This window comes from Antechinus flavipes, chromosome 2 (assembly GCF_016432865.1).
Source record: "Antechinus flavipes isolate AdamAnt ecotype Samford, QLD, Australia chromosome 2, AdamAnt_v2, whole genome shotgun sequence".
NCBI lineage: Eukaryota > Metazoa > Chordata > Mammalia > Dasyuromorphia > Dasyuridae > Antechinus > Antechinus flavipes.
Window position 1 is genome coordinate 531,563,716 of NC_067399.1, and position 25,072 is coordinate 531,588,787.

At 33.6% G+C, this 25,072-nt stretch overlaps 1 protein-coding gene and 1 pseudogene across 1 annotated transcript in view; one reads left to right on the top strand and one right to left on the bottom strand.

Moving 5' to 3' along the window:
• MINDY2 (MINDY lysine 48 deubiquitinase 2) overlaps window positions 1–25,072 on the top strand; it is a 120,112-nt gene that overhangs the window by 77,607 nt on the left and 17,433 nt on the right. The window contains exon 6 of the mRNA XM_051980731.1: window positions 13,932–14,074. Within this exon, the coding sequence (XP_051836691.1) occupies window positions 13,932–14,074 (143 nt within the window). The remainder of the gene's footprint in view (window positions 1–13,931; window positions 14,075–25,072) is intronic.
• Window positions 189–7,805, bottom strand: LOC127551195 (RELT-like protein 1; annotated as a pseudogene).

Here is a 25,072-nt window from a genome sequence, read left to right on the forward strand (position 1 = left end):
TTTATTGAATTATTTCAATTTAATAACAAGACTTTTTATAAATATAATTAGAGATGCTTATTGAAATTTAGTGATTAAATTTTACTAATTGTTGAGATTTATATAATGCTTTAAATTTATAGATCACCTTTCTCACAGAGCTTTTTGAATAACTAACATAAGTATATTCAGGTTCTTTAGAGCTTCTTAAAATTGCTTTTTAATTATTTTTATTATTTTGGGCTGCTTCTGTACTTAATAATTGTTGACAGAACACCAGTACAATTTGTATCAATCAATAATAATTGAGCCATTAGGTCTTAGTAAGTCAATATTATTTACATGATGTATGCTAGGTACTATTCTAGGCACTGAGGATACAAATGTAATGAATGAAGCACTCATTTCTTGCAAGTTTACATTTATATTAGAATCAAGGAAACAGTATAGATATAAATATGTAGAAAAATGTAAATTCATTAAAATCAAGGTAATTTGAAAGAGGCACAAACTAGCACCTAAGGGAATCTTAAAAGGCTTCCTATGGAAGATATTGCTTGAGCTACTTTTGAAAGGAAGTCTACTTTTTTGAGGTTGAAATAAAGAGGGAATATATCTTATTGTAAGGTATACTTACAATACTAAAACAGGAAATGGTGTCCTGTGGGAGGAGCAAAGAACCAGTTTGATTGGATTGAATAATATGGGAGGAAGCATAATGAACAGTAATTTTGGAAACAGATTGAGATTGGGATCAGTATAGGGTTTTAAAAGCTAAATAAAGGGAATTTTGGGAAGATGGTGGCATGTTGGAGCCCATTGTTAGAAGAGTCCAGATTTTCTATTAAATATTGCAGTAAAGTTTTTTACATGTACCATAAGAAACAATGATAAAGGGGTTGGGGAATGATAAAACCTAAGAGAGCTTAATCTAGTCTAGTCTCAGGATTTTACCAAAAATCTACTTAGAATCTCTCAGCAGAGACAGTTAGGATAGACAGAATACAAAGCATGGAAATCATTCAGATCCAAAGAGGAAAGGAAAACTAGACCAGTACTCAAGTAGTAATTTCCCCCATCCAAAGTTGAAGATAAAGCCAGAGCAGTAGCCCAGTTCCCAGAACATGGCACAATGAAAGAAGCCAAAAATTTATTAGGCAGCACGTGCTTAGGCCATAACAAGAACCAAAGCAGCAGAAAGGCAGAGTAGTACCGGGAAAGCAAAACTTCTTAGGTCTACAGTCAGGACAATCAACATCTGATTGGACTCCATCAGACTTACAGAAAGGAACAAAACCATTGATGGGTTCAGAACTGTGTGAAAAGAAAGAGAAAGAACCAAGACCAAACCTAAATTAAACTACTAAGAAACTCAACCAAAACCCAGGAATTCCTGCAGGAGAAGAGTCCTATTCCATATCCAGAACTAAGCAGGCTCCAACCCTACCTTCCATGAAGATCAGAAGGAACAAAGCCTTGATGCACAAACTGAGGCTGTAAATATAAGTTTGAAAAAAAAAAAAATTCGGGTATATGAAGAAATACTATGGACTGGGAGAAGCCCAAGAGGTTAAACTTAGAAGAAAAGAGTGATTCTTCAACTAATCTAAGGAAAACTTCAGAGAAAAGAAAACAAAGACTATAAAAAGTATTTTTAAAAAGGCAAGAAGATAGAATATAATTTTTTTTTCCTATTTAATTATCCTTTTATTTTTAAACCTGCTTTGGTAAAAACAAATATAATTAAAATTGTATTTGACACACAAATTGATGAAAATGATGAAAAATTATCTTTACAAATTTTACACAGGATAACAAGTTCATGTCATTATATAAACTTACATTAAGAATTCCTTCCATTCTAAAGGAGAGTGTTGTGCCATAGTTTCCTTTTATTGTCCTGCCTCAGTTTGTTCAGAATTGTTCTACCTCAGTCCCCTTATTGCAAACCCCCTTCCTGACCATTGGGAGTGAGATAATAAGGGCTGGGAGCCCTGACCATTAGAATTCCATAGGCAGGTAAGTTACTTAGAGATATGTTTACATATCGCCTATTCCAGACTTTCTATCTCTACTCCCTTCACTCCCAATTTATCAGAATTAATGGTCCTACCCCCAACCTGTCAGAATCAAATTAATAGTCTCTTTCTGGAAATTCCTACGCTCACTAGTGTTCAGACTCTACCTCTTGCCTTTGTCTTCCCTGATCTCTGAAGTCATATAAAAACCAATGAAATCTCACAGTTGATGCTGAATTCTTTGAGATGGAAGTCCAGTTCAGCCCTGGAGGGAATAATGGATTCTGATCTGCCCCCAGAAAATCTCTCCCTCTCAGAAACTCAAATAAAATATTAAAAACTATCTAATCTTTATCTTGCCTCCATTTCTCCAGCGTTACAAGAGGAAATACAAACTTTTGCAAACGTCTGTTATTTTTGAAACACTTAAGAATTACCACTGGATACTAGAAATCAACAAAAATGTTTACTTGATTGATATATAGGGTGTATAATTTTTGACATAACCATAATCAAATCAAATCAGAACTGTTTAAGTTTTAGTAAATACTCTTAAAATGTGCTTTTCATTTAAATATAATTTCTCATATCAGTATATTTTCTTGCCCTACTGTTTTGCTAAAAAAAAAAAAAAAAAAAAAAAAAAAAAAGCTTTGCCTGAATAAAAATGTTAAATTAAAGCTTTTGAAATATCTTATATTTTGATTTTTCTTCATGTTGGAATACAATTTTTAAAGCATTAATAATTAAATAATGCTTTTTAACTTAACTAAGACTTTTAAATCTTAGCCTATTAAAAAACATTTACACACACATATACACCATTGATCATAATTTTCTGGGCCTCAGAGAAGTATTTTCATTGTTATATCCTCTTTGATTATATATACAGCATATACCCACATGCAGGTGAGTATGAAAGATAACATCTTCAAGATGTTAGAAAACCTACAGATTTTGAACTGGACCTAAAATTTCATTGAAATAGAGAATTGCATGGGCAGCTAGATGGTGCAGTGGCAAGAGCACCAGATCTATCCACTGAAGTCAGGAATACGTGAGTTCAAATCTGGCCTTAGACACTTAACACTTTCTAGCTGTGTGACCCCTGGGTAAGTCACTTAACCCCAATTGCCTCAGCAAAAAAAAAAAGAAAAAGAAAAAGAAAGAAAGAAAGAAAAGAAATAGAGAACTTCAGTGAGGAAATTAACTCTACCAATGCAGATCTGTAGCTTTTCTGAAATTTATTGTCTCAAGAGAGTTGCTACAATCCCTGGAGAAATTAAACAACTTTAGATCATACCCCCTGTATATGTAAAAATTGAAACATGAACCCACATCTTTCTGAGACCAAAGCTAGCTCTCTAGCTTTTGCACCATACTGCTTTGAAATACAAATGGGGAAGGTTAAATCTACCAGTCATCTGAAAGTTTGCTAAAATTTTAACTTTATCGCCAGTTTTAGAAAAGAAAAAGATCATATTTACAATAATACTTAAAAGTCTTTTGACACAAGAATGTTCTTTTGAGAAGCTGTTGGTAGGTTTGTTTTATCTTTTACAATTAGTTTAAAGAGAATGACAGAAATCTGGAAACAGCCTAAAAAACAAAACCCAAAGTAGTGACAGGTTTTATCTAACTCATTTCATGACCACTTCTCCCAGACTGTGCTCTTGCCTGCCATATACACACCTGGAAGGCTTGATAAAATAGTGTCATATGAATGCTCATCAATTCATAAAGGTCGTCAAATATACCCTGGAGAAGGCCTGGAAGACGTTCAAATCATCTTTTAATCATTAAGATGGGATTGTTGCCACAATTTTAAGTCATTCATAAAAGGAAGCCTTCAGTAATTTAGGGATAAAATGAGTATCATGAAGGTGGGATAGGGGCATGCTGCCATCACTGCCTGTTACTTCTGTGACAGTGAAATTGATTGTGCTTGCTGCCTCTTCTCCCCATAGACAAAAAAAGAAAAAAGAAAGAAACGGGATGGTGTTAAACAGGCACACAGGAGAAAACCACAATCTCAAGTTATTCAGTAATATTCTCACTATACATTGTGAAATGAGAAAACTCTACATTATGTACATAAGGGAAAAATTAAAATTAAAATACTATAAAATTAAAATATTAAATCTTGCCTTGCTCAAAAATTTAACACACTTTCATAAGGCATAAAAGATAAAACCAGTTATAGAGCTGATGAGCTATCATAACACAGGTATTCCATTAAGGAGTCTTAAATACAGTAGAATTTGTACAAAAGATGTAAGAAAATACTTCCTTGGCAATTGGCTTTGTATATCACCTAAGTATTCATTCTCTTTAGACCTTCAAATAAAACTTTGCCTCCTATCTGTGCCACTTCATTCCCTTTTCACAGGAGTGCCATGCCACTGATATATCACTCACATACATCAGACTTTTCTGTTCCTTGGCACTGGTCTTCTGGTCCACTTTTGTAACTCTAACCCTGACAAAAGAAAGAATAGTCACTTCTTTCAATGCCGGCTTTGTTCTCTATATTTGTTTCTTGATTTTGTGAAGCATCATCATTTGTGTCTGCAATGTTGATATACATCTTTTTCTACTGCCCTTCAAACATTATGTGTAGATTGTAACCACACCTATGCTTTCTTGGAATACCTCTTGGTGACAAGGGTCTAAGACTCGGAGGGCTGTCTGAAGTACTAAAAGTCAAAGGGCTTTCAGGATCACAGATGCTATTCATCTGCCATTATGGACTTTAAAATATCAGTATTTGTTAATTTTTTTGATGTAATTGGACATTTCATTTAGCAGTATCACTATTTTTGTATATACTGTCACTCAAGTCTATCTTTTCAGTCTTTTCCTCAGTATCTTGTTTAGCTTCTATTATATACCGATAGCCCTTCTTCTTAAGCAGATGGAAAGTAAAGACTCCCAAAAGTCCCTTGAAGAAAGTTGGACCTAGTATAATTGCAACATATTCGGGGTGTCCTTTGCCACCACTGATTAGAGGAGATGGAGTCCTTCCTTCACTAAATGAAGCCAGGGTATCTCCTGCTTCCAAAGCAGAAGAGAGCTGCTGACCATTGAGCTGCCCCCGTGTCATGGTTGGGGACAGTCCCAAAGAAGCTATCAGCATTTCTCCTTTACTCTCCTGCCGCAGTCTGCCAGGTTCCACAGTGTCCATAGTGCCCAGAATGTCAATGACACTGATACAATATAATTTTTTTACATTGTAATTTTAAAAGAAATGACAGCTAAGGAAGAAAAACAAGACAAATAAAAGTAATAACTTAGAATAAAGTAGTAAGAACCTTGCTCCAAAATTAAACATTCTGAAAATGGAAATAGTCCAAACAGAAAGCTGTGATTTCAATGAGACAAGAAATCTAAGAATCATTGAACTACAAAAAATCTTGACCCTCCCAAAAAAAACCCCAGAAGACAAAGGGAAAAAACACAAAATGAAAACTTGGGATCATCATAACCATAATCAAGGATTTTCAGGTCAAAAAATAAATACTATAATTGTAAAAAAAAAAAATTAATTCAAATAGCATGGAGTTACAGGATCTCATAAGATAACCGCTACTCTGAAGGAGAGCATGGGTACATTAAAATGTAAAAGATGTAAAGATGTAAAACATAAAATAAAGGCTTAAAATCATAAATAACCTTTTTGATAAAATTCTGCAGAAAGGGGGAAATGGATCTTTAATGATACAGACTTCTTGAGGGATGAAATAGCATTCTCAATCCAGAGCTTAATGGAAATTTTGAAAACAAACACAAGAATCAAGAGAAATTTAAAAAGTGACACACACGATCAGTTGGAAGTGGTTATATGATGAATTGTTTACATTATAGAGGAATTAGAAACAAAGCCCTTCAAGGATCACAGAGAAAATTATGTTAAAGAAGATTAAAAAAAAAAAAAAAAAAAGATAAGGAGAAGGCCAAAAGGTACTTTTATTCTGTTTTGATGGTCTTAAGAGAAGGAAATGGGAAGAAAAGTAGGGTACATTGGGAAGAGAGTAGGAGAAAAGAAGGAATAGTACTTTCTCATAAAAGAAGGGTTCATGAGATGAAAAATAATCAGGCATATTAGGAGTGAGAAAAACAAGCATCCTATGAACTTTGCTTTGATATGAACCAGACAAAAGAAGGTTAAAGTGGGGAACGAGAGAGAGAACATTTATGTGCTGCTTAGTGTAGAAATACATGAAATTTAACAAGAAAATAGATAGGAAAAGCATAGGATAGATGAAGTATATTCATTCATAAAAGAACTAATTCCAGTATCCAAAAGGGTAGGGATGGGGGTAGGGTGCAGTCTATAGGAGTCAGAAAGGTTAATTTTGTTGATGAGAAAATGCCCACACTCCCAAGGAAATGAAGTATAAAACCTGGGCTAGCTAAAATCATCAGTTACATGGAATTTTTGAAGATGAATTTCATTTTTGTGAAACTAAATATTACTCTAAAGCTTGATATAAACATTCAGAAAAGCAAAAAAAAATTTAATATTTATCAGAAAAGATTTTCCCTGATCTTTGCATTCCATAACAAATCCAATAACTTATACTAATCACTTATTTCCTTATTGATGATCCTGAGGCATTTCATGTTCAGTATATGCCACTCATTGAATCAGCAAAATATATATTTTAGAAAAATTCTTCAGCAACAGGGGCTGAAGAAAAATGGATTTTTTTCTTAGTTAAACAGTAAGTTTATAGATTAGACCATCCTATTTTTCTAATATAGTATCTCTTATGCCATAGGATGTTAGTACAAAATATTACCAAAAATATCTTCCTGAAATATGGATGTAAGGAGAAAGTTCAAATACCATATTATTCCTTCACAGTGACTTCTCAAAACTATAGAAACAAATCAACAAAAATAATTTTAGGTACAGCAAGATTGAAAAAAGAATGTCAAAGGAAGTAATTTAAAGGTGATATTTATCAGCAAGTTTTTGGTGGAAATTTAATGAATCAATATTAAAGTATCTTTCTCCAAGGAGCACATTTTATTTGTTTGTTTTTTTGGTGAGGCAATTGGAGGTAAGTGACTTATCCAAAGTCACACAACTAGGACATGTTAAGTGCCTGAGGGTGGATTTGAACTCAGGTCCTCCTGACTTCAGGGCTAGCACTCTATTCACTACACCATCTAACTGTCCCCGAGAAGCTTTTTTATAATTAACAAAAATCTAGTTTCTGTCCCTCCTATTCTACTCCTTCTTGAGAGGGAAAAAGAAACAGAAACATATTAAATATGCATCTTCAAGCAAATCTGATTTGCAAATTGGCCATATCTTTTAAAAATATGTATGTTTCAATCTATACCCTCTCTGACAAGAGATGAACAGTATGCTTCATGATTGATTTTCTGCAGTTATAATGGATCATTGAATTTTCAGAATTCTTACGTCTTTTACAGTTTGTCTTTACAATGTTATTATTATATATAAATTGTTCTATTTCTACTAAACCTCACTCTGCCTCAGTTCACTTGCCTTCCCAGATTGCTCTGGCCATTCCCTTCAATATTTCTTAAAGGACAGTAGTAAATTCTTATCCCATCATTTTTTTTTTTTTCAACTGGTGGTCACTCTTTTCATTTTCAGTTCTTTCTTGCCACAAAAAATAAAAAAAAGGCTGTTATAAATATTTGTGTCCATTTGGGTCCTTTTCTTCATTTTTTAATCATGGAGGTATCACTGGGTCAGAGAGTATGTATGGCTTAGTAACTTTAGGAATACAGTTCAAAATTGATTCCCAGAATGGCTGGACTAGTTCACAATTCCCCCAACAGTACTGATTCTTCACAGCTGATCTATTTTGCTAATCTGGTGGAGATGAGGTAGAACCCTTGGTTACTTTGCATTAGTTAATTGTAGAGTTAATTTGTTTCTCTTTATTACTGATTTGGAGCATTTTTTCATATATCTATGAAAAATGACTCATTTCCTGTCTTGAAAATGAAATCGTTATCAGAGAGATTTTTTTTTTAGGAACATTGTTTTTTGGAAATAGTAATTGAGACAAGAAGAGAACCAGACAGAGGAATGACCATATAACCCAAAGACTAAAGCTTTGCTTGACTATCACTTACTACTTCTACTTACCTAAATGTAGACTTTAAAGGAACAACTGACAGCATTTGACAGTATTTCCTTTTAATTCTCCTAGAACAACCTGAATGGCAATAGTGGAATTGCTGCATTGACAGTAGCACCTGGAAAAGGTGAAAGCTTGGGTGTGGACACCCATAAATTCAATTTTTATTTAACATATGTGGTTGAATTGAATCTCTGGTATGAGTCTTTGAAGAATCAGGAAAATTTGGATTCAAGTTTCACCTATTGCCCCAGTGATCCTGAGCAAGTCACTTAAATTTTCACTGCCCTAGGCAATTCTCTAAGACACTTAAGTTTCAGAACTGTTGCTGAATCCCATTAGTATTAGGGGGAATTACTTCACCAGTTGTTGCCTAATCAGATGTCACAAGTCCTGATCAAAAAACTTGTTTAATTAGTTTTTAGATCTATAGAGGATTCCCTTCCCAAATTCTTCAGCAACAAGGGCTGAAGAAAAATGGATTTTTTTTCTTAGTTAAACAGTAAGTCTATAGATTAGATCATCCTATTTTTCTAATATAGTATTTTTATGCCATAGGGTGTTAGTACAAAATACTTCCAAAAATATCTTCCTGAAACATGGGTGTAAGGAGAAAGTTCAAATGTCATATTAGCTTATTCTAAATGTAGACTCTAAAGGAACAACTGACAGCTAAATTTATTGATATTTGCCATATTTGAAATTTAAATAACTTAATATATTTTCCTTATTTTTTCTTTTGTTGTTGTTGTTATTGTTGTTTTTAGGATTTTTTAATTAAAGCTTTTTATTTTCAAAATATATGCATAGATAATTTTCAACATTTATCCTTACAAAACCTTATGTTCTATTTTTTCCCCTCCCTTCTCCTTATACCTTTCCCTAGATGGCAAGTAAATATTCTTTCCCAAAGTAGTTATGACCTCGAGGACCTTTAGGATATCCCCAGACCATATTTTGAGAGCTGTTGCTTTTAGGTTTTAAAAGCTCTGTATGTTATGTCATTTGGTCTTTACAACATCCTATGAACTAGGTGCTATTATTCCCTTCTTACACATGAGAAATCCAGAGCTGAGATTTGCTCCAAATCACATAACTAATAAATATCTGAGGGGAGATTTGAACTTCAGTCTTCTTGATACCAGGTACAGCATTCATGCCACCTAGCTGCCCTACACCTTTAAGATCGAGATTGGATAATTTTAAAACTGCTTCTTTTCAAAAGAAAACATAAATTTTTTATTTTTTTATTTTTTTGGCAGCAAAAACTACCTCAGATTTATTGGCATAATACCTGAGTTTCTAATGTTCTAGAAGGGTTATCTGGGTGTGTTATACTTGCTACTTCTCAATTAACATTTCCTTATTTTTGCCCCTGAAAACTAGATAGAGTTGGTATTTAGTTATTTTCTCCAAAAACCTGTTTGCTTTCTTGTACTGTTTGTCAGTTTGTCATACTATCACATTCTTTATTTTAAAGTCCAACCATTTTTTATTATTCCTTTTCTCTATCAGTTCATACTATCCAGGATTCTCTAAAATTATCTTTTGTCATTTCTTATGAGAGAAAATTCCATTACATTTCACAGTTTATTCAGCCATTCTGCAGTTGTCTAGGAGGCAATCTAAGTCACCCCTTTTGAATCTGGTTCTTTTTCTTCCCTCTCCCTTTATGGACTCGTGTTCAGGATAAGGATTTTTGTTACACTTGTGATTCTTTTTCTGCAGTTATTCTCCTTCTTATCCTTGTCATCCTCCCCTTATTGTTATCTTTTTGAATTTGTCATATTTCTACATTATAGTATTTATACATTTTTCCAGTTCTTTGTCCATTTCAGATAAAAGGAAGTTTCTCTCCACCCCCTTCCTCAATCTTTATATACTCTTCTTCTTACTCCCATAGTAGAAATAGTAAGTTCCACTGCCTTTTTTTATTCTTTCCACCTTAGTGAATACCTCTTCCTTTTATTGTCCTTTCTTTTTGCTCTCTTAAAAAAATTAGAATCAATCTTACTTCTTCCTCACCTCCATCCATATTTTTATTAGCTTCTTCAATACCTTTTGAAGACATTAAGATTCTCAAGGGATAATTGTTTCCTAGAATATTAGTGTTAAATCATCAAATAACTACTGCTAATTGCTCAAATAACTTTAGTTTTTTAGGTTCCTCTGGACTCTTGTGTTAGTATTTTAAAATTCTTATAGAGCTTTTTAAAAAAAAAATTTTAGAAATGTTTGAAAAGTTCTCTTTTATTAAAAGTACTTTCCAAACACACACACACACACACACACACACACACACACATACACAATAGAAATATAATTAGCTTCAAAATTTAAATTATTCTTGGTTATAAACCTGTATCTGAAGGTGCACTGAAACCAGCTGGAACCAGTTCATAAGAGCTGGTTATTAAATTCTCAGTAGAATCATTTAAATCTCAGAAATTGGCAGTTCTACAAATCAGAATTCATTTTATTGCTTTGTTGATTGTTTAAATTTAAAAAGTGATGAAGACTGTGTCAATAATGAAGACTAAACTTAAAAGCTTTGATGTGTATTAAAATTTTCCTGGAGAGCTAGTTGTTAAACTAGCATATTCTTGCCTTTGTCTATTTCCTTTTGGGAACAATCCTGTTTTCTTGGTACTTGAACGATTTCTTACTAGATGCTTGAAGAACTTTTTCTTTGATATGGGAGCTTTGATTCAGGGGGTGACATTTTGGGGACTTCTCCCAGAGAGATGATCATTGAATTCTTTTTACTTTTACATTTTATCTTTACATTCTTTTTATCTGCTTCTAATAGGTCTAAGAGAACAGATTTTGTTTTATAGTTTCTTGAAATCTGGTTTACAGGCTTTAAAAAAATTTTTTTTTTCAGGGAATCCACTGATTAGTAAGTTCTCTCTCTTTGACCTGTATTCTGGGTCAGGCTTTGTTTTGAATTTTTTGAACTTGAGATGTTACATTTTCTTCTATTTTTTTGTCTTTTGATTATTGTTCTAATATTTTTTGCTATTGCCTGGGATCATTGATCTCTCTTTAGTTTATTGAAGTTTTTAGGAGACATTTCTTGAACAAAGGATTTTAGAGCAAAAGACAATGTAGCGTTGAAGTGGCCAACTATTGGATTGAAGAAAGTGAAGTCAGAGCAGAATTAAAGAAAAAAATTCTAACAAATGAAATGATTAGAAATATGGATGAGAGTGGAAAAGTGGCATAAGGGGAATAAAATGTAGGAAAAGGTAGAATAATAAGGAAGTTGTGGTCAGATAAGGAATATCAGTTTCCAATTAGGGCAGCAGAACATTTATAATAGGTCTAATGTGATCATCTCTGTATGTGGCTAAGGTGGAACAAAAGAATAGGTCATAATAGATCATAGGATTTAAGGAGATTGAGGAATTGGAAAATTAGGAATTTTGAAGGAGCTTGTAGACTAGGTGGATAAAGCACTGGACCTGAAGTCAAGAAGGCCTGAACTCAAATGTGGCCTCAAACACTTGGTAGCTGTGTGACTCTGGGCAAATAATTTAACTTATTTGTTTCCATTTCCTCATCCATGAAAATAGGATAATAATAACATCTACCTTCCAGGGTTTTGTGAGAATATGAGGTAATTTAAAATGTTAAATATTTAGCATAGTACCTGGTACTCTATAAATGATAGTTATCATTATTGTTTATTATAATATCCAAATCCTGTAAAATAACATTAGGCATTGGAGAATATGACAGGTACCATTGTTTGGATTGGGTGAGAAATTCTGATTGAGGTTTTTTGAGTGAAGAAGATAAAAAGGGGAAGACTGAAAATAAAAATCAGGAGCAACATATATTTTGAATTCTCCAAAACCAGTGTGTCAGTTTGTGAAAGATAGTTGAAGGTAACATTAGAAACCAGATTACTGAGAGTTAAGAAGCAAGTGAAAAGAAAGTAACTTGAAACCATCTATTGTAGACAGCATTCCCTAAATAGGAGTTTAGCAGAAACCAGGAGAAATATTGGACAGTAGCTATCAGATAAAGTCAGGGTTCTTTAAAGATGTTGAAGACACTGATGTGTTTGTAAAAAGCAAAGAAGCTAATACTTAGGGAGTGATTAAATATATTAGAAAGAGAAGGGATGGTGGAGGCAATCTGTTGGAGAAACAGAGGCTAAGAAAATCACAAAACTGTCGATTCCATCCACCATTAATTTAAATTACTTAATTCCAACTGAGCTTTCGAAATGGCAAGTCAGTCTTTTTTTTTATTTTCCTTAGTTTTGCAGAGAAAATAATTGATCTTTAATGGAATAAAGTATATTGTGTACACATGAATTTACATATAATTATAATTCTGGATTGTAAATTCTCAATTCCTTTTCATTCTTAACTACTTAAATTGTCCCCTTCTACTCACCTCTTTGTTCCCTCCAGCCTCATTCATCCCCACAATCAGTACACTAATACTCATCCCAGACCTTGGAGAGGTACAAAACTTTATTGACATCCACCTGCCTTTTCACTTAGGAAAAGAAATTGAGACTGTTTATCTGTTACATGGGATTTATTTTGTATTTGTTTTCAATGTGGGGAAAGGGTGATATGGGGGTGGGGGGAAGTACTTAATAAGGGGGAAAAATAAAATTTAATTAAAAAAGAAATTGAGAAAAATAAATGCCACCTAACTTCTTTTCCTTCCTCTTTTTGCTCTTTTTATATACTTCTCCCCTTTTCTCAGATATTCAGTTATTTGACATCCTAAGGACATACCTTTTCCATTCTTTCTGGTATAATGTTACTTACTCATCCCCAGTCACAGATGTGCCATCTGTCCAGTATATCCTCAGTTACTATCATGTTAAAAAAACTTTTAGGGGCCACCTCTTTCTTCTTTTCTATATCAGGAATTCTTAACCTTTTTTGTGTCAAAGTGTCCTTTAGTAGTTTAGTGAAGACTATGGATCCCTTTTCAGAATAATGTCTTTAAATGCATAAAATTAAATACACAGGTTTACAAAGGAAACCAATTATATTGAAATACAGATCAAACTATTTTTTAATATTTTTAAAAATATGTTCACAGACCCCAGAAGAATCACTGTTCTATAGCATCCTTCTGTTAAATTAAAACATAATCTTTATCTTTATTTTTGAAAAATTGCTAGTTAAAATCTTACAAGAGTATTTGCTACTTTTTAATGGATTTTTAAAAAACAAAAACCATTTAATTTGTCTTAATTCCCAAGAAGACAAGCTTATTCAATGACTAATATGTCCTCCAAGGGATCAGAATAAAAATGGCAGATAATGCAATTATTCTCAAGCCTTTTGCTTGAATTTTCATGCTTCTATTTTACTTAATCAATTTTGTGATGATAAACTTTTGGGACATATAGAACATTTTAAAACCTGCAAAAGTTTGCTAAATATCAAAGCCATGGTAAGCTTATATTAGTGATCTGTAAAAAGAGATTTTGAGTATAGTATTCATGCCTGTTTTGGATAGTAGCTCATTTCTAGGTTTGAGCAATTTGTACACAAATATGTGTATGTATGTATACGTACATATATTTGTATATGTTTTCATATATGTATATATGTATATTCATTTGAATGAAAATGTGTTTGTAGAGATAGGGAATCCTCACAGCATGAGAAGGCAAAGCTCCCTCCAACATTATATCTACAGATCAGTCTTAAGTCTTAAGAAGAACCATGATCCATTCCTGGAACAATGTAAATAAAATAAAAGAAAATTATTGATTATTCTTGAGTCTTGAGATTATTCTTCTATCTAATCTTATGCATTGGTTCCATAGGGTTTGTAGCTGAACAGTTTCTAAATAACACAGCCACTCAACTGACATATCATGGATTATGTGAACTTACGTCAGCAGTTCAGGAAGGAGAACTTTGTGTATTCTTTCGGAACAATCATTTTAGCACCATGACCAAATACAAGGTATGATATAGAAATAGCTATTTTGTTGTGTTTTCCTCAATTAAAATTGCTTGATTCAAAAGATGCCTTATGATACAGTTAGCAATTTTAGCTGTTAGCAAAAATCCCTTAATCATCTTTAACTATGTTGGTAATTCCTAAACACTTCTCTAGGATAGTATGGGCAACTAGCTTAAATGGTTATTAAAATAAGTGGGTTTTTTTAAGTCAGATTAAAAATTTTAACATTTAAATGGATTTATCACTTTAATAAGCAATATTTCACCTTTTTTTTTAAAGAGGTAGGCAACTTAGGAGAAAGCTAATGATGATTGCTTCTATATGAATACTAAAATAGTATTAAGAGAAAGGCAGATGAGGTTTTTTTTGTTTATGGTAGTGTAAATGTAAATGATAACTAACATCGCTTGAAATTATCATTATAGTCACTTATAGTTTTACCAAGTTCTTTTGATTCTTCCTTTACAATGTCTCTTTGATATATCTATTCCTTTCTATTGTACCACCATTCTAGTTTGAATGTTTATAATTTAATATCTTGATTATTAAAATATAATCAACCTCCTTACTTTTCTATTGCTTCCTTTCCAATCTGTGCTTTGTAGCACAACTCAATTAACTTAAACAAAATTTTACTTTTATCTTGTGCTTGCTTTTTCCTCATTTAAAAACCTTTATTAATACCTACACAATAAAATTCAAATTCCTTGGCCTATCATTGATGGTTCTTAACACTCTAACTCCAACCAATTTTTATAGTTACATTTCCTATTCTTATCTTACACAAACTATCTGTTCTGTGCAAACTTCTCTACTTTTTATCCAACATCTTGTACTTTTCTGTTCTGTACTTTTAACACACTGTTCCCTGCTTCCTAGGCTCATCTCCCTCTCTGGAGTGCCTTTCCCACATTTTTTTTCTGCTTCTTTAACTCATGCTCATTTTTCAAAACATGGTTTAAATTCCAATTTCTATTTGGAGCATTTCCTAACAACCCCAACTAGAAGTGATTTCTTCCTTTCTGTGAATTCTTTAGGCAGTTACAATACACTCTATTCATTTATCACTTATCATTTATTACATGACAATAATTACCTTAGTACGTGTACTACATACTTTATCTTTCTAAACAGAGCATAAGCATCTCAGAAGCAGGGATCATATAATGCTTTACCTGTGTTATTAAAATGGATTTTCCCAAATACTATACAAGGTAGATTCTGTTTTCCTCTTTTATAGATTAGGAAACTTAGACTGAGAGGGGCCGAGTTGTTTGTTCAAGGTTCTGCAGTTAAGTATCTGAGGCAGAATTTGAACTGAGATCTTCTCCATGTCTCTGTCCACTACAGTGTCGAGCTGCCTCTTCAGATATATATAACGTGGTTTAAAGAGCAAGAGTGTTATAAAATCCAGAGAAAAGACTGCCTCTCCTTTCAAATTAAATTCATTCAAATATTCTCATACTGGTGTTAGTGCATTTCTCTACCTGAAATTTTTGAATCTAGAGTCTTTCCTACTTTAGCCACTGAAATTAAATTGCCTTTAGTTTGCTTTTTCTACTTTGATTTCTTTCTTCCTAGGCCCTTAACCTTTTCACAGACTCTTGACTTGTCCCGTAAAACTGATACTGATACTCTAAATTTCTACCTTGTTCTCCTCTTTCCTAATTGTTTAGTCTTCCCCTTTTTTTTAGCACTAATCACCTAGTCTACTGTCTTAAGTTTTTTCTTTGATCTATTATATAGCATCTTTGTAGATTAGACTTGCCCCTTCTCCAAAGAAAAGCCTAACCAAGGAATTTTAATATAGATGCTGAGAACACAGAGCAACATACCAGTATCAAAAATCGGGTAGAGAAGGCAGCTAGGTGGCGCAGTAGATAGAGCAGCATCCCTGAAGTCAGGATGACCTGAGTTCAAATCTAGCCTCAGACACAATACTTCCTGGCTGTGCCTGGGATCCTGGCAAGTCACTTAACCCCAAATGCCTCCGCAAAAAAAAAAAAAAAGAATCAGGGAGAAAGATTGGTTAGCTGATTCAGGGCCAGTTGGAGGTAGTAGCAGAGAAGGAAGCAAGATCAAAATCTGAAATTCACAATAAAGTACAAGAAAAGAACAGGTCAGAGGTCCAACAGTTAGGCTAAAAGTTTTGTGCTAAGATGTAGACAAGGCACTGAACTTAGACAAAGAACATGAGTTAGTTTTGTTATATTTGGAGACTACACAAATGGATGTGAATTATATCTTCACACAGATGGATTTGAAACCTAATCATGTACTGGTGAGCTTGATTATCTCAATTTTCCCAAATCTTTATTAATACCTCATTTTGTATCTGCCTTCATTGACCTTTTAGGAATCTATGTAGTGATAGGCTTGCTCATCAGCTATATCAATGTCAGCTATAATGCTTCCTGTCCCTACCCCACCACTTTCCTGAACCTTCATGGAATTATAGCAGGAGTCATTAGCCTCTTAATACGAGTATCTTACATTTGTCTTCATTTATCTCTAACCAAGAGCACCATGAACCTATCGTATTCCACATATACTACATATTCCCTATATACCACTTGTTTTATACAAGATGCTCTATGGCCTAATATCACAGGGTTGCATATCAGGCCATAAGTGGAATGAGCTAAATGACCAAAGTTTCTACTTTGTGTGGATTGCTGTGGATTGTGGAAATGTGGCATGATTGAGAAAGAAAGGAGGAAGCAAAGCAAAGATGGCAAAGTAGCAGGAAATAGTGCAACGAGCCCTGCAAAAAACTTCCTCCAAATAGATCTAAAAAAGAAAATGCACCAGATTGAATCCTGATAGGGAAATCCAAAAAGGCATGATGAGTGATTTCTCTTGCCTAAACTGGTATAAGGAGATAGAGAGGTTTCCAAACACTAGAAGCAGATCTTGAAGCACCTCTGGACAAGTTGTGCACAAGAGCCAGAAAAGATCCCAGACCCAAATTGGCACCTTGTTTGCAAGGTGCAGAAACAACTGCCAGCTGGCAGCTTCAGAGCCCATTACCCAGTTCTAAGTCAGAGATCCAGGGCTCTCTAAAAAGGGTACCTACTTCCTGATATAATGTTATTAATGATTAGGAAAGCCCAACACTTTATACAGAGAAAAGTTCAAGCTTAGAAGCAAGCAACATTGATATGACTTGGAATTGAAGAGCAGAGCAGGATCTCAGTTCCATCTTCTAACCCAATCTTAAGCTTGCAAAGAAATAATAAATAATAATTCTAGGAAAGAATCCTAGACCATGGGAAACCTACAATTCTTCTGTCACTCTGAACCAGAGGAACTTTCTAGCTAGAAGGTGTAGCTTGAGTTCAGCAACTTCTACCTAGTCCCCGCCCAGGTCAAGAACCAGGTCAGAGCTCAGACCAGAGAAACCACCAGAATTTACCCTGAATCAGGCTGCTTTGCTTGTTCCTTAGATCCTGGATTAATACAACAATCAATACCCCTAAGAACAGGAACAGCCCATATAGGGCCTACCCTAACACCCAAAAGTAAGGAAGCAGATTGGAAAAATAATAAGAACCATACCCAACCTAAAGAGCTATTATGATGTCAGAGATGCTGAACACTTAAACCCAGAAGACAAGAATGGGTCCAAAACAGCTGTAAGCAAGGTCTCAGAGAAAACCAAGCTTAGACATCAGCTAGAATTCCTGGAAGAAATAAAGCAAGTTTTAAAATGTTTATGTCTATGTCATGAGAGCACTAGAGGAAAAAAATGGAAAAGAAATGAGAGCTATGGAAAAAAGATTTGGAAAGGGAATTAACAGCTTAGAAAAAAAGGTACAAAACCTTGTTCTAAAGAACTACCTCTGAAAATGAGAATGGACCAAGTCGAGGAAGCCAGTAATTCTAGAAGACAATAAATAATAAAGCATAGCAAGACTCAATCACAAATGATTTGGCACCCAGCATTATAAAAGAGTGGAAAACTTGGAATATACTATTATTGAAGACACAGGATATGGGCTTATATCCAATGATAATTTCCCTTGCAAAACTGAGTTATAATATTAAAGAGGAAAATGAAATAGAAGATTTCCCAGAATTCCTGATTAAAAGACCAAATATGCAATGAAATTTTGGAGTTCAAACACAAGACTGAAAACATAAAAATATAAATATGAATGAACTATTCCTGGCTGTGGGATCCTGGCAAGTCACTTAACCCCAAGGACTAACTGCTTACATTTAAATACGGGGAAAATACAGATCTCTCCTCTAAAATCTATCATCATCATAGTGCCTACAGAAGGCCTTAGGTGGTTATGTTTTAAATCTTGATGATCTTAAGAGCATATTGAAAGAGTGAGGAAAAGGAGTACAATGGGGGCATGGAGAAATAGAGGGATGGAGAGTAGGAAAAATTATCTCACATAATCAAAGTATTCAAATAGACATTTATATAAGCAAGTTATGGAGAACTAACACTCAGATCTCACTTTCATCTAAATACACACACACACATATACATGCACACACATACACAGAGTTGATTATAGTAATACATTTCACTCAACAGGAAAATAAGAAGAAAGGCAATCTTACAGAGAAAGTAGATTAAGGAAGGATTAGACCTTAGCAAAACAAATTCTAAATATGTACAAAAATATTTATAGCAAAATTTATTTTTTGCTATAAATAATATATTTATTTGAGGTGACAAAGAACAGAATTCTGAGAAACTTCCCATAACTTGGAAGGTTGCTGAACAAATTAAATTACGTAAATTGACAGAATACTGTTGTGCTGCATGAAATAATAAAAGGGAATGTTTTTTGAGAAACTTAGGAAAAACTTATATGAACTAATGTACAATGAAGTGAACAGAACTATTATAATATGTGGTAGAGAAAAATAACTTTGAACGAATAAGGAAATTTATTCAGTGTGATAATTAACCATGATTTTGGAGGACTAATTATGTTTTTGTTTTGTTTTGTGTTTTGCTGAGGCAGTTGGGGTTAAGTGACTTGCCCAAGGTCACACAGCTGGGATGTGTTAAGTGTCTGAGACCAGATTTGAACTCAGGTCCTCCTGATTTCAGGGCTGGTACTTTATCCACTGCGCCACCTAGTTGTCCCAAGGACTAATTATGAAACATGCTACTCCTAACCCAGTAAAAAAGTGAAGGACTCAGAGTATACACTGAAAAATTTTTTTTCTTTTGACATGGCCAATATTAAAATTTGGTTTGCTTGACTTGTTTTGTATTAAGTTTTATTTTTCTTTTCTCATTGAAATAGTAGTAGTTGAGAGGGCAGATTCTTATTGACTGAAAATATGTGCATGTGTGTATAATTTTTATTTTATTTTATTTATTTATTTTTTTTAAATAACTTTTTATTGATAGAACGCATGCCAGGGTAATTTTTTACAGCATTATCCCTTGCATTTACTTCTGTTCCGATTTTTCCCCTCCCTCCCTCTACCCCCTCCCCCAAATGGCAAGCAGTCCTTTACATGTTGAATAGGTTACAGTATATCCTAGATACAATATACATGTGCAGAACCGAACAGTTTTCTTGTTGCACAAGGAGAATTGAATTCAGAAGGTTTAAATAACCCGGGAAGAAAAACAAAAATGCAAGCAGTTTATATTCATTTCCCAGTGTTCTTTCTTTGGGTGTAGCTGCTTCTGTCCATCCTTGATCAATTAAAGCTCTCTTTATCAAAGAGATCCACTTCCATCAGAATACATCCTCAAACAGTATCGTTATTGAGGTCATCAATGATCTCCTGGTTCTGCTCATTTCACTTAGCATCAGTTCATGTAAGTCTCGCCAGTCCTCTCTGTATTCATCCTGCTGGTCATTCCTTACAGAACAATAATATTCCATAACATTCATATACCACAATTTACTCAACCATTCTCCAATTGATGGGCATCCATTCATTTTCCAGCTTCTAGCCACTACAAACAGGGCTGCCACAAACATTTTGGCACATACAAGTTCCTTTCCTTTCTTTAGTATCTCTTTGGGGTATAAGCCCAGTAGAAACACTGCTGGATCAAAGGGTATGCACAGTTTGATAACTTTTTGAGCATAGTTCCAAATTGCTCTCCAGAATGGCTGGGATGTGTTCACAATTCCACCAACAGTGTATCAGTGTCCCTGTTTTCCCACATCCCCTCCAACATTCCACATTATCTTTCCCTGTCATTCTAGCCAATCTGACAGGTGTGTAGTGGTATCTCAGAGTTGTCTTAATTTGCATTTCTCTGATTAATAATTATTTGGAGCATATTTTCGTATGTCTATAAATACTTTCAATTTCTTCGTCTGAGAATTGTCTGTTCATATCCTTTGATTATTTATCAATTGGACAATGGTTTGATTTCTTATAGATTAGAGTCAATTCTCTATATATTTTGGAAATGAGGCCTTTATCAGAACCTCTGATTGTAAAAATGTTTTCCCAGTTTATTGTTTCCCTTCTAATCTTGTCTGCATTTGTTTTGTTTGTACAAAAACTTTTCAATTTGATATAATCAAAATTTTTTATTTTGTGGTCAATAGTGATCTCTAGTTCTTCTTTGGTCATAAATTCCTCCCTCTTCCACAGGTCTGCGAGATAAACTATCCTATGCTCTTCCAATTTATTTATAATCTCATTCCTTATGCCTAGGTCATGAACCCATTTTGACCTTATCTTGGTGTACGGTGTTAAGTGTGGGTCAATGCCTAGTTTCTGCTATACTGATTTCCAGTTTTCCCAGCAATTTTTGTCAAATACTGCCTTCTTATCCCAGAAACTGGTGTCTTTGGGTTTGTCAAACACTATATTATTAAAGTTATTGGCTGTTTTGTCCTTTGAACCTAACCTATTCCATTGATCAACTAGTCTATTTCTTAGCCAATAAAAGATGGTTTTAGTAACTGCTGCTTTATAATATAATTTTAGATCTGGTACAAGTAGGCCACCTTCATTTGATTTTTTTTTTCATTAATTCCCTTGAAATTCTTGACCTTTTGTTTTTCCATATGAACTTTGTTGTTATTTTTTCTAGTTCATCAAAGTAGTTTTTTGGGAGTCTGATTGGTATAGCGCTAAATAAATAGATTAATTTAGGTAGTATTGTCATCTTTATTATATTTGCTTGTCCAATCCAAGGGTATTTAATATTTTTCCAGTTGGTTAGATCAGACTTAATTTGTGTGGAAAGTGTTTTGTAGTTTTGCTCATAAAGTTTCTGATTTTCCCTTGGCAGATAGATTCCTAAATATTTTATACAATCAGTAGTTAGTGTGTTTAATTTTCAAAAAATACATGCTTCGTTGATCCATGATTCTATCCATACGAATAGTCCCATTATGAATTCAGATTTTTCAGCCTTACTTAAAATCTTACTATCTTAGAAGACCATAGCTATTCATGAAACAAAAAGATAGTCAGCTAAAATAAGCCTTTAAAGCTTTTCCATCAGATTAAAACCTTTACTATTTGAAAACAGAGATTGTCTTTCACTTTTTGTTCCCCAGAACTAAGCACAGTGCCAAACGTGTAGTAATATCCTGAAATATTATTAATATTTAGTAAAACATACTACAAAGTGCTATCTAAGGCCAATTTTGAGGCCAACTAAAAAAATTATGAAATAGATGAAATTTGTCATTAATTCCCAATCTTTTTATGTCTTTCTCACCATTCATCATTTTTTAACTCAAATAGTGGCATGAAAAGCCTTGTTGCCTTTTATTAGTCAGTTTGTAAGAACAGTTTTGTTGGGAGGAGTGAGAGCTAGGAAACAATCTTGAAATTTCATTACATAGAAAGTCACTAAGTTCTAATACTACATATAGTAGGCATGCTATAAATTGAATTTTTAAAAGAAAAGATAGTTATTTTAGAGAATTTCTTATAACTGTCCAAGAAGCAAAGATTATATGACTGTCATGAAAATAATATCTTCTATTGTTATATATGCTTTCTTGAAATGAAAGTTTATTGCTACATACCTTTCTGATGTTCTGCTGGCCCATAACAACGTTTTATTTTTCCTTTTTTCTGTCTCTTTAAATTTTGTTTTTTTTTCTTATTTTGTATTTATTTTTAAATATATTTTTTTAATCTGTCTAAGGCTAATATTAACACATAAACCTGTAAAATCTAAATATCACTCTTGTGATTACTTTTCATGTAGGTTGTCAGTGTTTAACTTAAATTTTTTCAATAATTTCAATAATTTTCTAAATAGTAGTAAAGGTAGTTTTCAACATTCATTTTTGTCAAACTGTTTTCCAGAATTTTCTCCATCCCTTTCTTACTTCCCCTTTCCCCGAGACAGCAAGCAATCTGATACAAGTTAAATTATGTGCAATTCTTTCAAACATATTCCCATATTTCTCATGTTATGCAAGAAAAATCAGAGGAAAAGGGAAAAAACTAAACCAACCCAAAAAAAAATCATGAAAATACTATGCTTCAATCTACTTTCAGTTTCCACGAGTCTGTTTCTGGATGTGAATGGCTCTTTATATCCCAAATCTAGTGTTATTGTCTTGAATCACCATATTGTTGAGAAAAGCCATGTCCATCATAGTTGATCATCACCTAATCTTATTGTTGCTTTGTACAATGTTTTCTTGATTCTAGTCACTTCACTTAGCATCAGTATATGTAAATCTATCCAGGCCTCTCTGAGTAACTTATTCAACCATTCCCCATCTGATGGCATCCCCTCAGTCTCCAGTTTCTTGGCACTACAAAAAGGGCTGTCACAAACATTTTTGCATATGTAGGTCCCTTTCCCTCTTTTAAGATCTCTTTGGCTTACAGACCCAACAGAAACACTGCTGGAGCAAAAGGGATATAGTAACTTCATTATAGCTGATCCTTTTTTTTTTAATGTACAACTTTTTTTATTATTTTTTTTTTATTATCGCTTTTTATTTACAAGATATATGCCTGGGTAATTTTTCAGCATTTACTATTGCAAAACCTTTTGTTCCAATTTTTCCCCTCCTTCCCCCCATCCCTTCCTTGAGATGGCAGGTAGACCAATACATGTCAAATATGTTAAAGTATATATTAAATACAATATATGTATTCATGTCCATATCGTTATTTTGCTGCACAAAAAGAGTCAGACTTTGAAATAGTGTACAATTAACCTGTGAAGAAAATAAAAAATGCAGGCGGACAAAAATAGAGGGATTGGGGATTCTATGTGGGTTCACACTCATTTCCCTGAGTTCTTTTGTATAGCTGATTCTTGATCTTTCAATGGGAGTGATAAGAATAGGAAAAAAGCTCCAGGAAGGAATTTTTACATAATGTTGAAGATACAGTAAGTTTTCAAAAATACTTGTTTCTTCTGCTTTTTTCCCCTTAAAGTTTGCTCTCCTCTGTGTCCTGTTGTATCCATTCATGAAAGTGCTACACAGTTGCAAAAGGGCCAAAATTTGGATTAGCAGAAGGGAAATGAATTATTGAAGTCTGTAAACATGTATTATTTACTTGCTCCAGAGCTCTCAGTAGTTTGAAGGCTATGAAGGTAAAACATGTATATAATTGCATCGAGGATTAAGATCCTCTAAGGTTCTAAAGATAGAGAATATAAGCCCAGCTCCAGAGAGAGGAAAAGCATGAGGATTAGGGCAAATTCAGGACAAGATGAGGACGTTACTTTTAGTATAGTTTGGTTGTAACTTCAAGTAACATATATATAATGAGAAAGGTAGGTTGAAGCCAAATTGTGGAGGACTGTAATGCTACACTAAGAGATTTCTTTTTCTTCTAGAGTCACTAGAAAGAAATTCAAATTTTTGAACGAAGGCATAACGTGGCCAGATCCATTCATTAAACTTGTTGCTGTGGCTGGATCAGGGATAGAGAGGAAAATGTCAGGCTTGTATTCACGAAAGCTGATGTTCAGATCTCATATTTGACACCTTGTAACAGTAACTGAGGACGAAGTTTACTTAACTTTTCCAGCATCAGGCAGCCCTCTAAGATTTATCTGCTAAGCTATGGATAGGTGGGTAGAAACAGTTCTGACAGAGTTGTACAAACATGAAGGATAGCTTGGTTAGAAGAGATGGTAATACAGAGACTGGGAAAAAAGGCCATTATGCTCCAGAGAGCTGAGGAAGATTTGAACTAGAATTGTGTTAATGAGTGAGAGAATTACACTTGAGAGATTTTATATATATACATATAGGTGTGTATGTATTTAGAACATAAAATATAATATTTACAGTTATGCTTCCCCAAAATTTTGTCTTTAGATTAAATATCCCTAATACTTTTAAATGATCCTTATATGGTATGATCTTGAGGCCTTTACCCTTCTAATCATATTTTTCCCTCTGGATGTATAGATTTGAAATATATAAGCTAGAAGAGGGATATGAAGAGAAAGAGAAGAAAGGAGAAGAAAACTAATGTTTATTAAATACATCCTGTGTGCCAGGATATTTTTGGTAAAAATGTATGTTAGGTAAAAATAAGGACAAACAAAAGTGAAGTGTTAACTATTCTCAGAATGCCTACACTCTATTGGATTTATGAGACTTGTAAGGCATTTATTTAGAAATCATAAATGAAGTTGTGGGAATGGTTGAAATCAGTGTGGAGAGGAGATAGATGCATGAAGCCTTGGAGAATAACCATATTTAAGGGAATATCAAGGGAAAGGATCATGACGAGAAAGTTTTAAAAATGAGGAGGCCTTCCAAAGGTACTGTAATCTGCCTAAAGAATTAAAGGACACAGAGACTCTAGCTTTTGGGATAAGAACTTAATATTTGACAAAAACTGCTGGGAAAATTGGAAATTACTATGGCAGAAACTAGGTATTGACCCACACCTAACACTTTATACCAAGATAAGGTCAAAATGTGTTCATGATTTAAACATAGAGAATGATATTATAAGCAAATTAGAAAAACAAAGAATAGTTTAACCTCTCAGATATGTGGAAAAGGAAGGAATTGGTAGCCAAAGAGGAACTAGAGTACATAA